The sequence below is a fragment of the Pararge aegeria genome, chromosome 1 (assembly GCF_905163445.1).
Source record: "Pararge aegeria chromosome 1, ilParAegt1.1, whole genome shotgun sequence".
NCBI lineage: Eukaryota > Metazoa > Arthropoda > Insecta > Lepidoptera > Nymphalidae > Pararge > Pararge aegeria.
The window spans coordinates 13294358-13311325 of record NC_053180.1 but is presented as its reverse complement, the minus strand read 5'-3'; the positions used below and the strand labels follow the sequence as shown (position 1 = coordinate 13311325).

The window sequence follows — 16968 nt, the reverse complement described above, 5'->3', positions numbered from 1 at the left end:
CTTCTTAAGATAAGAAGGAGTCTTAGGATTAAATAACACACAGTACAGAAGTGAAAGTACATGAAGATCCCGGCGACGGCGGATAGGGAGCCACTTAAGCTACTGACGAAATTCAGATACATGGTCATATTTGCGTAATCCAAATATGAACCGAATAGCTAGATTTTGAAGACGCTCAAGTTTGTTAAGATAGTCCTCGGTCAAATTAAGGTAGCTTGCGTCCGCATAGTCGAGATTAGAGAGAAAAAGAGAATGTGCTAACATAACTTTAGTCGGGATTGGAAGAATGGATCGCAGACGGCACAGCGACCTAAAAGTGCCAAAAGTCCTTCTACTCAAATCCCTGACTGGCACAGACCACGATAACTCTTTATCAAGATGCAAGCCAAGGTCCTTTACAGAGGCACAAAACGGAATTGTGACACCATTAAAATCAACACTAGGTAGATTTCCCCAATCAACCCTTGACCGCATACCAGGGCTTCCAATAATAATAGCCTGAGATTTAGCTGGATTAACCTTAAGTCCATACTGCCTGCTCCACTCAAAAATTTCATTAAGATCGGTGTAAGGTGTAAGGGTGTAGGAATTGTAAGGCTCTCTGCCTTGCAACCGTGCTCGATAATGTAGCATACACATACATTACCCATTATTAATTAAATATTTAAAAACTGAAGTTTTGGAATAGTTTAGTCTGTGGATGTCCTATGCATCATTGAGACATACTCGTAGGTATTATTAAGTCAAAAATAGGTGTCGTAGAACTTAATCCTCGACTGATTGTTTTTATTCCTTCGTAATGTTTTCGTTGATTTAATTCTGTCAAAACGTTTCCTGGTAACCGAGAACGGGCAGTAACGTCTTCTGTGGTACCTAATTATTATTTATTTGTCCCATTTTCGTGAAAACTTTAGGATCGACGTTGGTGGTCGTTCGATCGATGATAGACAGGTATTAACTACATATTAAGAGCAGTTTCTTATAAAAAATCGTATTGGTCACCAAGGAGTGAAAAATTTAGTTAGACAGAGTAGACAGACAGACAGAGTTAGACATAGTATTTATACTTCTTCATTGTCTTATGTCTCTTATTCGTTTATTGATAACGGAGAAGTAGCAGCAGTGTCCCGTGTGCTACAAATACCTACTAGCTTCTTCGATTATGAGAAAATCACCCCGTTGGGAAAGGCAGTTATGCTCGTTTTCACTAAAACTAGGAAGCACTTATATTTACATTTATTTGCTAGAATTGTGGTTCACAATAAGTTGTTTTACAATAACTAACATACTCCTAAAAATCTACTGTCGACGACTCTACGGAATAAGATTCAAACTCATAGGAAAAGAGAGAGAGAGAGAGAGAGAGTAGAGAAAAAACGTTTCACCAACCCTTTTAGGATGTTAAACGATGTTAGGTGTCATCTAAAGTTACGACACAGATTATGTTTAGGGGATTCGTAAACTGACACTTGACAGATGAAATAAATATAAATTGTTTTTTTTAATAGCCTTAAATATGAAAATATGATAATACAAACACAAAATACTATACAAGCAAGAATCATAGACAAGTTAGGCTATTTGAGTTGTCTAGTGCAGCAAGTCGATTGGTTAAAGGTAAACCTAGTACTCTTCTTTGCTTAGGCGTTACATGCATTTTATTTCGCATTGCCTTGTTCGTCTTTAGTGCAAAAGGACATTAGTCTAGCAGTGAGCATTAGTCTAGATATAAGCTAATGATGAAAACGTTTATTGCAGGTAATTCTTCTAGAAGAAGCGTGGTCAGAACTGTTTCTCCTGAACGCGATACAATGGTGTGCGCCTATGGATGCCGCTTGTGTCGCGCTCTTTGGCACCGAACAAAGTGATCAAGGTAAGTTGAAGTCGTGTTTGAACCAAAGTTCTGACCGCAGTTTTTCTCATTATTCATCCAGGTTTCCTCACGATGTTTTCACCGTCACCGTTCAATGTCGAACAAGTGATATTCTTGATTACTTAAAACGCACATAACTTAGAAAAGTTGGAGGTGCGTGCTGGGATTCGAACTTGGCTGCCCGAAGGTGGAGCCGTGCGCATACCCACTGCGCTATCACCGCTCAGAAGGACTTCATAGATTTAATAATATAAGAAAATTGTTGTTTGCATCTTATTTTGGAATACTCAATGATTTGGAATTACTTAATGATTGTAGAAAATGGCGGGTCCTCGGTACTGAGGAGGCTTCGGTCGGTGGTGTCACGCTACCGCAGCGTGCTCGTGGACCCTGCTGAGTTTGCCTGTATGAAGGCCATCGCGCTCTTCAAGTGTGGTAACTATTATATTCATTTTGGTTTATCATCCTTTTTTGAAGTGAAACTTCTTTATCAACGTACCTATAGGAGAAATTTTACAGCATTGTAACGTTATTCTGTTACGCGTCATTTTGTAACGTTTTTCTGTTACACTCCATCTTCACTTCTAAGTCACATTTTTCCGTAACGCGCCATATTTATTTCTAAATTCTAATTCATTCGCAACGTGGGTGTGGTTAATGATTATAGCACGTTTTATAAAATTTATTTAAAGTTAAAATCAGTTTTTGATTGTAAATATCAGTGAATGTCAATAATTTGCAACAACAATTAATTAATACGACTAGTAAACATCAATTAATTGTAATACCTAATAAAAAAAAATCAAAGAAGTTCCAAATCTTACTTGTGTACACTGTACACTGATACACACACACATTTTTTTTATTATCAATTAGGCAGCGCTTGGCGACAATCATACCTGTTAAAAAAAACAAAGATGAGGTCTACGTTGGAGCACGCTTGCCTAGAAAATGCCTATTCACTCTTGCTTTGAAGGTACTCAAGTTATGCGTGGAAGGAAACACAGTTACCGGAGGGCGTTCCACATCTTAGCACGTACGTATACGAATCGTGGATAAAAAAAACTTTTCATTCGTGTTTATTGAACATCAACCAAACACGGTACGGTTGTATTCATAGTTTGAGATAAAAAAAATTGTAGCCATAAGTATCTAAACTTTCCAAACATACCAGAGTTTGTGACATTCATTCATCGCATGAAGCGATAGGGCTATTTAATTATAATGTACCTATGTGATGAAGAGGGGATTCCCTGTACCATAAATTGCTTTATATGCTATTATATATAATAGACCTAGATTTCAGTGACATACTTCGAAGGCAGATCAATTATGATATTTTTTTACTTTCGTCCTACCTGTAAAGTGTAAACAATGCTGCCTACCTCAAATTCTACTCCAGCTACAGCAATATGGTTGAGGTTGAGGATAATAATAAATAATGAATAAATAAATATACTACGACAATACACACATCGCCATCTAGCCCCAAAGTAAGCGTAACTTGTGTTATGGGTACTGAGATAGCTGATGAATATTTTTTTATGAATATAATACACATAAATACTTATAATATACAGATAAACACCCAGACACTGAAAAACATTCATGTTCATCGCACAAACACTCTCCAGTTGTGGGAATCGAACCCACGGCCTTGGACTCAGAAAGCAGGGTCGCTGCCCACTGCGCCACTCGGCCGTCAAATGGCTATATGGATCTAGCCATTCTCAACCTATTAACACCCCACTGCTGGGCACGGGCCTCATAGGAGAGACGGTTTTACGCTTCTCCAATACGGTTTCGTGGGCTTTAACGACTATTATCATAAGCAAGAGGCTTAACGTGCTCTCCGAGGTACGGAGACACCGCCAATTTTTTAACTCCGTCTTTAAACTGAAAATTCTCTAAGAGAAAAGCAACAATAGCATGACTCGGGATTCAAACCCAGAACCTCGCGATTCATAGAACACGCTAACCAACATACCAACGAGGCAGCTAATGTTAGGTACCATAATTATTAATTTTATCCTATTCGGACGCATAATATAAGCAGGATGGCATTCCTTTGGCAGCCTTCGGGTAGGGAATCCTTAAAATGCTGTGTGCACTGGCCAGTCAATATTTACTTGTCATAAATTGGTTTGCTAATTGACTGATTGTTTACCTGCACAACAAAAGTTTCAGGAATGTAGAGTAAAAAAACAAAATTCAAACTTATTTATCTGGACATCCCCGCTTCCCAGAATTGCCCAGAATAGATATTTAACTACAAAGTCCAAATATAATATTGTAAAGAAGTATCAAGTAGGTACCACATTATTAATATCATCCTGTACATTCCCCTATTTATCATTCCCTTATCTGGGGAAGCCCACAGAGTGGGGTACACCAAGTTAGGTATATTGCACATTAACTGAATATTTCCCACAATCTATTAATAACCATTTATATTCTTGTTGATGATTTTTGTATGATGATTTCTGAAGTGTTTAATTGATTCACAAAGTGCACCCATTAATTTTCACGAAACGAATTCTTTAAATATCAATCGGTCCCATAGTAATCATTAATATCTGAAAAAATTAAAAAAATAATCATTACCTACGACTTGTTATGAGTCTTAGGTAATGATTAATATACCTAGGACTTTTGAGTATTGGAAAACTCGCGTTGGAGCAGCATGAAGCTCTATGTACATAATTCTTATCTTAGCTGAGAGGTGTTCCAATGCGGGTTGGGTAGTAGTATAGCTACCTGCTGCGCGGCTATTTACTTAAGTATTCTACTCATTCAGTATTTTGTATAAGCAGCATAAGTGAGCCTTATAAAATGAAAATATCTCATACAATCTGTTTGGATTTGACGGAGTCATGTTCAACTGATACTGATGATGACAACGACTCGATACGTCCACCTAATTTCCCCTCGGGGTCACGAGTCTTGAGGCTAGCGGTTGACTTTTCAAACTCCATGTATCCCCGGGAAGATGGTAGCAAGAGGTGGCACTGCGAGGCACATGAATGTAGGGAGACGAGACGTTACAGTAACGTGTCAGGGAGTAACAGTGCATTTCTCGTAGATCCCGAACATATAATGTAATCAGCGACAAACAATCATGAGTCTTTTATTCTTTATACGTAAAACCAAAAAGAACTTCCGAAAAATGGTCTCTAGGCATTTTAACTCCGCTACCGAAGCAGATGCTGACTGTATAACAATAGCAAATATTTATATCATAATATCATTACTTTGCAGAAACCAGAGGTCTGAAAGACCCTCTCCAAATAGAAAACCTCCAGGACCAAGCGCAAGTAATGTTGATGACACACGCGAGAACTGCTCACGGGGCGGCGCCGGCGAGGTTCGGAAGATTACTTCTACTTCTACCCCTATTGCGTATAGTCACCCCCCAACAGCTAGAGAGGGAGTTCTTCACGAAAACCATCGGGCAGACGCCGATGGAAAAGGTTTTGGCTGATATGTATAAAAATTAAAATTACAATTTGTTCATGTATATTTTGTAAGTAGCATGTGTTGTACTGATCGTACATTAGAGGTCTTATTTTGAGTTTTAGATATAAACCTTACGTATGTGGTCAGCGCCTAATTACATAGATACCCTATATACCGCAAACGTGATAGGTAACTGGCGCCTACAATAAAATAAGAACACCGCACGGCTAGTATGGGCAGAAAATATTTTCTCCGAGGGGAAAGGACAAAATGTATATCTCCTCATACAGTTTTATTCATTCCCCGAGCATGGGGTAAACTTCTCTTTTCCTCTGTTGCCTTAGTACTTTGTCTGGTGGACACTAAAATTTATTATTTATCCCTAGTCAGTGCATATAATCGGGGTATAAAAAAAAACTATCTCACGCAACAGTCCAAATATAAAAACAATTGTCCTTAATATATTTTCGATATTGCCTCTGGCCTTTGTTTACATAAATATATATGTGACTGAGTGGTGTAGCCGGATTAGATCTTTGAAATGAAGTCTATAAATTACTTAACTGGAATATCCAGAACTCATTTTTATGTACGTAAACATTTTTCAAGTGTTGCATTTATAGATAGTCTGAACTGATTTTTTTATTTGGAAATTTTCTCTCTTTTATCTATAACATAGCACTTTAGTGCAATCTCTCAACTCCCACTTCACCCCTTTAGGAAGCAGATTTTATAGCAACTCTCACTTAACTAAACTCTCACTAAACACTCAACTACAATACCAATACCCTATTCGGCTTAAAGACATTTATTTCTCAAAAAGAACACAATAGCTCACTTACATCGAGAAAACAACAATATTTTAAAATTAGTAGATACAAAATCTCAAAGTGCTTTACAAAAGTACCATATTATTTAAAAGTAAAAATCTTTGCGGGTGGTTAAAGAAAAAGTTAGCGAGCGATAATACAAATAGTTTTATAAGAAAGAGGTCACATTAACTTAACTGAAACTACCAAAGCCCTGCACTCTGCTTACTAATTTTGAATGTCCTATGAAAAACACGGAACTCTCACAGTCATTTCAAACATATTTACCCCTTTAGGGGTGAATATAATATCATCATCATCATAATATGAACCCATTACTGGCCAATTACAGGGGACTGTTCTCCTGCCATAATGAGAAGGGGTATATTCCTGAAATAAAAAGTAGCCTTTATTACACCCTGCCCCCTGTCGCCTGCCCAGGCGGTCAAAAATCGGCCCACAGGTTTCGGAGATTAACCGGAACAAATATATAGATACACAAAAATTATAACATAACTTGCTTTATTTATTATGTCAAATAAACATTCATAAACAAATGAGGTAATTGAAAAACCGACTTAGTTTAAGAACTAAAAGCAAAGAATAAATATTAGCCATAACATTTTTAAATCGATGCAAAGTAAAATGTAAAAAAATACTATGTATAGGTTACCTTGTAGACGGTTCCCTTTTAGTTGGTATCAAGTAAAGTACGTGGTAATTTCCTTTCCTTTCCCTTTTAAATAAATACTCAAATCGTTATAGGTATACCTATAATATTTAAAGAGTTCCCTCGATTTCCCAACTAGGTATCCTTAGATTTTAGCCTGATGAAAACTAACTATTCAAACCGATTTATAAATGACAAAGTTCCGAGGTAACAAACATAAAAAAGAAACCGAATTTATAACCTCCTTATTATTTGTAAGTCGGTTAAAAAGCTGTTTAACTTCACAAACAGACATTGCAATTTTATTAATATTTGTATTAACAGTGCTGACTTATATAATACGAAGTCAACAAAACTATGAGAATATTAGTTCTATTTATCGGAATCTAAGGAAAACCAAATCTTTGGCTTATGTGTTGTTCATGAACAACAATGTGAATCACTAACAAAACTGTGGCAAATAATATAATTATGGTTAGAGTATATAATTATAAATAATACAAAGAAAATCTATATCTATCTATCCACACATCCATACTTATGTCTTATAATAAACCTGAAGTTTGTGTTTTTGTTTGAACGCGGTAATCCCTTTTCTGCATTATAAAGACGATGAGGGATGAAAGTTTGCATAAATAAACTTTGATATCCTACGTAAGTTATAGGTAATATGTAATTTTCAAGATATATGTCGATGAAAATTCATATTTATGATGACAACTAAAATGGCAAAGTACATGTCTCAGGATTTAATAAAACTTTCCCCTAAAAGGGTTAAAAAGGCTAAAGTTTATTAGCTAGTACGCTCTAAACTCAGTTAGATGAGAACTTTATTTTTTTTAATTCAATAGCACAATTCTTGAAAACTGTAATTATAATGTTATTAACATCTAGCTATTAACATCTTTAGAAGCCTAGCAAAATAAATAATAGAGGGTCGAGTCAAGGGTCCAGTTATACCTATTGTGTGGAATAGATGATGAAAGTGTGTATGAAACTTATCAGAATTTGAACGTGAACAAAGTCGCGCGGAACTTAAGGTAGTTAGTTTTATTGTAAATATTTAATTTATTTCTCATATCACATATAAATTGAGTAGCAGGAAAACAAACTTTTGATATGCAAGTGGGTACCTACGACTATTATTGTTTTGTTGTTTCTATAATAATGTAGGTTAATTGTCGGAAACATATCGGTGTGATAACAAAGTCTAGAGTCACTCCGCAGACGATAGAAAAAGCTATGCCGGGGTATCTATCAAAGGTCAACTTTTCAAATCAATTTGACGTGATTACATCAGAAATGAGGAGATCCGTAGAACGACAAGAGCAACCAACCCACCTTAACAAAATATCATACTTGATAGTACCTCTATATACAAAATATTATCTTGGAATAAAAAAAATACTAACTTAATAATTACTACTTAATATTTTGTTGTGCTTAACAAAATTAATTACTTATATAACTTTTCGCTTTACAAAAGTGACTATGTTCACGTTGCGCATTTGATTAGGTTTTTTTATGTGCACATCTACACCTGTTACTTATCAATAATGATAGAAGATTTACACACTACACAGTTCTTTATAATAGCATAATTTAACTCTGATTTTTAGTGGCAATGAAATCCTGAGTGTGCACTGGAAGATCAGTTTATGACATATGACATACAGGTAGGTAAATTTTGTAATATAAATAGTGTGTTACGATTAGAATTTTCCTTAACAGACAATCAGTGTAGATCAGTCAGATTGAAGTTCGAAAGAAAAGTTGGCTTGTTTGTTTTAACGTTTAACTAGAAAATGGTAGTAGGTAAAATTAAAGTTAGTTTCCGAGAAGTGCTTTCATTCGCTTTGATCAGTGAGGTTCTAAGAAATCTAGTTAGATCTAACTAGATTTCTTAGAAGACCACGCATCGGAATTTGAATTCACACTTTTATCGCAAACTTTAGGAAGAAATCTGATGAATGGGATTTCAATAATGTGGTTTTCCTGTATATATTATTTTATTACATAATGTTTTTATCTTGTTTTTATTGAAAAGATAGGTACTCATGTAATGAATAACACTTTAGATCTCACCGAACGAGAATTACCAAAAATAGAAATCGCGTTAAATTTTTTAAAAATGGCTTATGTAGTAGGTCAATGTAAATTTAAAATGCAGGAAAGCAACAATTTTGCGTTTCAACGATAAGGATGTTTTTTTCGGGACTGCTAGTATGAATAGTAAATGTTGACTGATTTTAACAAAAATCAGCTGATTGGACTGAGATTTCTCTGCCTAGTTGTAAGTTTTAATGGGTAGTTTCTTGTGTGACCGTTAATTGGGTTGATTGACCGCTCATTACGTTTTTAGAGATACAGAGCCTAGAGCTCGGAACGGACGGCGACTCCAGAGTTTTTTTGACCCCTTGTGGATGTGCTAGGCACCGGTTAGAGAGATGTATGATAGATCGTTCCAAAATACATTTATAAACCGTTAAAACAACCAATTGGCAATATCACGGATGTTGCTTGGTAAATAAAAGAGTATGTTTAATATACCAAGGCTTCTCCGTCGCATTAAAAGGAACGACCTTGCAAATCCGCCTATGTTTTTGCATGACAAAATCCATACTAATATTATAAATCCGAAAGCGACTCTGTTTTTTGTTTTTTGGTTATTTGTTACTTATCTTTGGCCCTTACTCTGATCTCGACGGCATAGTGCAAAGATAGGTTACTACATAAAATTCCCACACCGATAAAATAAACCATTAATTTTTACACTATACTTTTCTAGTTAGATTAAAGATATAAAACTTTGCAAGATAATTATTAAACTCCTAAGAAAATCAACGTACCTACCTGCCTACTCTTACTTTTGATTTATTGTAGGCGCCTACTTAACTAACATAGTTTAAATTTGTAAGTATTGGAATTTAAGTGTAAAAAGTTATTGTACAGAATAATTATATGTTAAATCTGCTTGCCTAAATAATTAATATGCGCGTAATCTTCGTTGTTCCGTATTCACAAAAATCTATGTAATCGATGCAAACATTATGCTGGAGTGGACCACTCAGCGAGCCTTCTTTTTACCTACTTACGCTGTGTGTACCTGAGGATATTTTACTATGTAATTTTTGGGAATACGGGCACTGTTGTTTTTAAGTAGGTATAAGTATTTTCATTTGGTAGGTATGTTATAAAGCGGTAACAGCCCAGTGGGTAGGACTTCAATTTCACTATCGAGGGGCCGAGTTTAAATCCAAACACGCCAACTCTAACTTTTCTAAGTTAAGTGCAATTAAAATATCACTTGCTTGAAGCAAAGTGAAGGACACATCGTGAGGAAACTAGCATGCCTGAGAGTTCTCCATAATAATAATAATAATAATAATAATAATTGTTTAATTCAGGTAAAACCCATCTCATTTTACACGTAATAATGTTCTCAAAGGAGTGTGGAGTCCACCAACTCTCACTGGGCCAGCGTGGTGGACTACGGCCTTAATCCTATCTCATTGTGGGAGACCCGTGCTCTGTAGTGGGCCGGTAATGGGTTGATATGATGATGATGAGGTAGGTTGCGTTCTAATGATATTATAATTTATTAAATTCAAAATTCCTGTTTTGAATTTTTAATAAAAAACTAAATGCTATCTTTTTTTTAACAATCACATTTTTTGTGCTAATATTATATACTTTCGATATATTTTTCTACCGAACCTGTATAAAATACTACCACCTACTACGTATGTGTATTTTGCCTACCTACCTACTTAATCCTTTTCGCCTGCACAAGTAGACTTGTAACGAAGACGAAGTGTGAAGTATGACGTTTATATTATTACGTAAAGCAAAAAAAAAAAAAGAATTTACCTAAGCTTACTTACATAAAGTTACATAGATAAAAGAATTCTAGGAGTTTTGAATCTGGATATAATAGATACGCTTTTCTTAATTGATAAGACCTAATTTATACCTACAAGTTAGTAATAAAATGATAATTAATTCATAACACATTCTTGTCTTATGTGTGCACTATATACTTATGTATATTCTACAATACTCGAAGTCCTTCATACTTATTAAATAACTAATTAATAATAATTTAAATTTGACGTAAGAAAATTATGTAAGTAATTTAGCTAGATTTATTAATCTTATTCTAGTAGGTACCGCCAAAAATGTAACCAAAAAAATAGCGAAAATGTATTTAAATAAATGTTACCAAATAATAACAATACGAAAGTATTGTGTTCTGTTTTATTACAACCTTCTCGACGATCGAGTTGATGAAAATAAAAACCCAAGAACGCCATATTATTATTCTTTTATCCACCTGTTTACTAACGGTTGCCCACGACTTCGCTTTTCTTGGTAATTAGTACCTGGTGAATTCCCCTATAAAAATTAGTCGGTTATTCATGCCTCGACGGTAGAAGAATTAAGTATAGAGATTTCACTCCCTACCTTCAAAAACTGGGCTCATTCAATCTTCCAACACCTGTTTCATCAATAAAGTAGTATATGTCAGTCCCTGTTTAATCATCTACCTCATGTTTTCCTTATCCTAAGGTTGCTTGGCAGAGATCGCTACTAAGCGATAAGGCCGCCTTTTGTATACTGCTTCTGTCTGTGTTTTTTATAGTTCTTCTTCTGTTTTTTTTTTTTTTATTTCTAGTGTGCAAATAAAGAATATAAATATAAAAATTTCACCTGGAAATCCTGTAAAACCAATCGATTTCTGAGAATATCCGGAACAAATCGACAGACCAAAACATACATTTAAAAAATTGTTGGTTCGTTGATTTAGTGGTTAACAATGTTCAACTACGGAACACGAATTCCTGGGTTCGATTCCCGGGTCGGGCTAAGTATTGTTAGGTATATCCTAACAATACTTATGTGTTAAAAATTCTCACTTCCCGCCCAAAATTAGAAAATCCAATGACAAGGGATGAAATTGACGTGTCCACCTGGCAAGGCACAGCAGTAGGGAAAAGGAGAAGTTTACCCCAGTTTATTATTACATATTACACTTATACTATTTGGATATTATTTCCATGCGAGCGCCATTGCTCGGGGAGTTAACAAAATTTTGCGGGAAGAATTTTGTATTTTCCTCCGGGAGAATAATGTCTCCTGCTTTTGCAAGCCGTGCAGTAGGGATATAAACCAACGATGATATAATATGGACTTATTAAGCACGTCAAGATCAAGTTGGCCCAGCACAGGGTCAAGTTTCAAGTTACGTGGAAGCAGGGGTTTCCCTGGGTGTTTTTATTATTCATGATTGCGTTATATACTTATATCAGAATTCGCAGTACCGCAGTTATAGGGCCGACGCAACAGCTGTTGACCTCTGGTAGGAGGTCGGAGGACATTCTCGAACATGGATTGCTAGGTACTTAACGCGCTCCCTTTTCCTTGCCCTTTTTACTTCTGCATATAAAGTAGGTAATAAAATATCTATAAATAATCTAAGCTCAGAACAAACTAGCACACTAAAACATAATCAATTGTTATTTTAATAGCAAAACCGTTGTCGACCCTGAAATTTGGTCTAAATCTGCTAAATTATGTTTAGCTTAGGATAGTTTAATGTCAGTCAGGTTACAAGTTAGAAAACTATGAGTAAGTAATCTCAACCCATCTTTGAACTGATGATACGAGTATTTTGCGATTTATAAATTTGAAACATATCGATATATTAACTGACTAAGTACTTTCAGGGCATTTCAATCATCATACCTATTCATTTTTTTTTTCATTCCGGCTTTACACAGATTAGCCAATGTTAGTTCCTATTCTATTAGGTTGGAGAAAAAGCTTTTTCGCATAGAGTATGTATAACCTTGTAATAAAATCTCTTTGGCTGTATGTATATTTATATACTGACTGTATTGTATGTATAAAAAGGTTACATCTAAAAAAGAAACAAATAAGTAAAATATTATTCATATTATGTGGTTCATAATAAATCGACGGTAAAATTTGTTTGTAGCTATTTATTTTTAATAAAGAATTTTTTTTTATTATTAATGTAGAAATTAGATTCATTTTAAAATTTTGTCATAAATAGTTTGATAAACTATGGGTTAAACGCAGTGTCTATAAGAGTAGAAGAGAGTTGGACGAGCTAACTGAAAGAAACCTTATGAATCGTGTACCTACTCTTTTGCAATTCTTTATTTAGACGTCATTAAAACGAATCGACCAACAAGTACACGTACAACAAGCGAAGCGCTTACGTGCGGAAACTGCCCAGAAGAAGAAGAACGAATCGACCACCTTTTTGGAAGTTCGATCCCCGGCACGAACCTCTTAACTTTTCGCAAATTAAACCCTCCTTCATGAGAGGTGACCCATGCACTGTAATAGGCTGGTAATGGGTTTAAAATGATGATGACGGTGAATGGAACCGAACCGTTTTCGAAGAGATTAAAACTGGTGATGAAAAGAAGACCACGGACGACAAAAACGCATAAGGACGAACAGGCTTCCCAGACTGCCAAAGCCCAGGTTAACTCTAAATAAGGTGATGCTGTGTGGTTTGGGAAGGGATGGCTCATTATGAGCTCTTACTGGGAAGAATCATCGATTCGGATCTAAACTGCCAACAACGAATGAGATTCAGTCAGGTTATCATCAAGAGAGGCCAAAACTACTACGCGGTTTGATCAGAAGTCTTCAAAACTTCCATCATCATATTACTATTAACAAGTTGGCAAAAAGTCATTGAACAAAATTACATATATATATATATATATATATGTATATATATATATATATATATATATATATTATCGCCTATAAATAATATATAATATATATATAATAGCTGTACCCTGCCACGCTTCGCTGTGGCACATTGTGATTGAATGGTTGAGAAAAATAGTATAAGCCAAAGTGGCAGCTAAAAAACTTGGTATCCTCAATAAGGTTAGGCGGTACTTCACGCCAGGTCAACGCCTCGCACTGTACCAGGCTCAAGTGCGAACCAGCACGGAGTACTGTAGTCACCTGTGGGGTGGCTCTGCCAAGTACCAACTTGAAGCTTTGGATTCGGTGGATCGTCGCGCCAGGAGAATTATAGGCGACAATTCGTTAACGCAGGCGAAACTACATAGTCTCCAGCACCGACGCAATGTTGCCTGTTTATCGGTTTTTTACCGGATATATTGTGAGTGTGCTCAGGAACTTCACAATCTTGTTCCCCCTTCCCCGTTTTACCACAGAACAGCGAGACACCGAGAGCGGTGGCATCCTTATGTGATTGATATCCCGTCAACACGCACGAAACGTTTTTTATCCACGTTTCTGATACGTGCCGCTAAGATGTGGAACGCCCTCCCGGTAACTGTGTTTCCTGCCACGTATAATTTAAGTACCTTCAAGGCTAGAGTGAATAGGCTTTTTCTAGGCAAGCGTGCTCCAACCTAGACCTCATCATTGCTTTCTAACGGGCATGATTGTCGTCAAACGCTGGCCTATCGTTAATAAAAAAAAAAAAAAAAAAAAATATATCATGCTAAAATTTCAGCCAGATCGGTGCAGAACTTTTTGAGTTTTTGAAGCGTACACAAACCAACATAATATTTTTATATATATATTTTGTCAAGTAGTTAGTGAAATGTAATTAAACTTAAATCAAAATCTTTTGACTTTTCATTACCTTTCCCCAACCTATTAAATATTTCAAGTACATACACTTGCACATGGTAAATAGACTGAGCAACATACATAAAATATCTCACCATACTGCTAGCATACTGCACCACGCTGCTGTTTCAAATTATTGTAGCAGGTGCAAGTATAGGGATCTTGCCTGTATGTTTAACAAGTAATCAGCATTCAGCAAACTGACCAAAAAAAAGTTACACCTGTACAAGAAAAGGAAATTAAATTAGAAAGAAATATTTTTCATTCAGATCTATTGTTTAGTTAAAGTAAAAAAATTATGAATTCACTTCTTTATTTTTAATGAATAGCCTGTTTTATATATGTTTTAATAATTTTCTTAATACAAAATGTTGTCATGGAAAAGTTTGTATCACAATAATTTTTCACAGATATAGTTAACATATTAAGTTATTTAAGTTCTTGTATGGGTATTGTTACATTAAAATAATGAGGGTGTCTGGTACAAACCACCAAATACTATGGAGTTTGTAACTTTTTCTATAATTAAATAGCAAAATGGTCTATTAGCCTCAAAACGTATAACACTACTGATACGGTTGCTGAATTCAGCAGCACTTGCAGCAGAAGCAACTGTTCCTTCCTCTGTAACTTCTATTTCAGCTTTATGTATTATTTGTGATACATGCACAGGGAGATAAGACATTAATGGCAGTCTAGCTTTGCGCTCATCAAATAAGTCAACAATTCCCATCCTTTTGAGAGCATCATTCAATTGAAGACTCGATTCAATTTTAAATCGTGGGATAAAGCAATCAATTTCATCTTCACCATATTGTTCTACTGACACTTTTAATTCATCGAAAATTGTGTCTAATGATACATTACCAAAATTATAAAACATTTCATTCAATGATACACCAGGATTGGGTAACATTATAAGCATAGATAAACGGTTGTCTTTTCCATAGGCCACTTCAAGTACCCGAGCCTGCAATGTTACTATATTGGCAAATGGGTATGTATGACGCCTGTACATCATATTTACTTCGCCCAATTGCTTTCCAGTGCTGTCACTAAAAGGTTGTTTTGTTGTTAAAGAGGAGTTGAAAGATACAGTCCACTGTGCCTTAAAATATAATACACTAGTTAATATAAGTTTAGAGTCTGCAATGTTGCTGCTATCAACTAGTTGTGAAATTCGTCCATGTGTGACACTAGATACAAGATTGTTTATCGAGTTTGCAGTCACATTAGGGTCAGAGAAGTTTACAGATATTAAATGGGTGTCATAACCTCTTGCTGCTTCAACAAAGTCTCTTTGCGGTGTATTTTGTTCATCCATAAACATCGAATTCAGTTTCTGAAGTTCAACTGTTGTTGTCTTAACCTGTAACCACTTCACTATTTCCTGGTATTCTTTTTGAGTTTCGTCCTTAAGCCTCGGTGTAAGGCGAAGTGCTCTATTGAGCTGAGCCAGTGTTTGTTCATCTGCGCCTTCCGCTATCACGGCTAATATCGTCCATACTGTAATAGGCGAAATAATCAAATTGGCGATCTTATCCTGCGCTTGCGTTGTGTGATACAGCAGTTCGATGGAAAAATTTCCAATCTTTTCCGACAAGCCCGTATGAAGACTAGTATTGTTTAACATTTGCTTCACTTCAGTAAGTTGCGAATTACACGTTGATAAAAGAATCGCACAACATACGAACACTGAACACCGCATTTTGAAATAAGATTCTTTAATTTACTTATCACAATAAAAGTCCTTGTCCTTACAAAATAATAATAGTGTAATAAAAATTAAGGTTTTTCGTTCGCTGAATTCAACTAACTTGTTCACGTAACATTTTATTGTATTGTAAATTGTGACTGACGTGAGATTGCGAGTGCGCGGCTTAAGCTAGCAAGGTTGTACGCCTCTTGTACGCTAAGCAAATCGTCAAATGGGGAAAACCTCTAACAATAACTCTCGTGAACCGGTTTCTGCCTAGTGCCTTTTAGCTACATTATTTTTTTATCTTGGCGAATGCTATTAATGTTTTGTTTGTGGAATATTTTGAAGATTTTTTTTTAACAAATGTCAATGTTAACAGAATAAAATGACGTTGGTCTATACTGTCCAAAAACTTAAATAATTTTTCTCTATTAAAATTTAGTATTATCAGTATATAATTCTATATTTATTTTAATAATATTTAGGATTGCTTTTACTGAGGCTTATCCCCTCTTATCAGTATCTAAAAACTTGGTGATGTAAATAAACATCTAAGAGGAAATAAACCGAGATTACAATAGGTGTTGAATAATATAGTATGGAGCCAGGCTTACCTACCTTATGCACATGTATATTTTACAATATGTTAATAAGCAAAATAAAAAGATGATACTATCATGATGAGTGATGAATCTTTATACTGTCACTTACACAAGCGACGCTGCGGCGGCGTTTGGTCTTTAGCGTTGGACTTTAATATTTAAGTCCAGCCCAAAGATATAAACTTACTGGATAAGAATAATGT

General features: G+C 35.4%; 2 protein-coding genes across 2 annotated transcripts in view; one reads left to right on the top strand and one right to left on the bottom strand.

Moving 5' to 3' along the window:
* Positions 1–5370, top strand: part of LOC120631743 (photoreceptor-specific nuclear receptor) — a 38830-nt gene extending 33460 nt beyond the window's left edge. Inside the window, exons 9-11 of the mRNA XM_039901456.1 lie at positions 1759–1873; positions 2192–2308; positions 5132–5370. Of these exons, the coding sequence (XP_039757390.1) occupies positions 1759–1873; positions 2192–2308; positions 5132–5370 (471 nt within the window). The remainder of the gene's footprint in view (positions 1–1758; positions 1874–2191; positions 2309–5131) is intronic.
* A 9418-nt stretch (positions 5371–14788) lies between these two features.
* On the bottom strand, positions 14789–16512 carry LOC120627996 (serine protease inhibitor 77Ba-like). The gene has a single exon (XM_039896200.1). The coding sequence runs from the start codon at positions 16170–16172 to the stop codon at positions 14925–14927; it is 1248 nt and encodes a 415-aa protein (XP_039752134.1). The 5' UTR covers positions 16173–16512; the 3' UTR covers positions 14789–14924.
* Between the last annotated feature and the right edge of the window lie 456 nt (positions 16513–16968).

Excerpts from the sequence above, each read along its gene's own strand:
- LOC120627996 (XM_039896200.1), bottom strand. The coding sequence starts at position 16,172 with ATGCGGTGTTCAGTGTTCGTATGTTGTGCGATTCTTTTATCAACGTGT.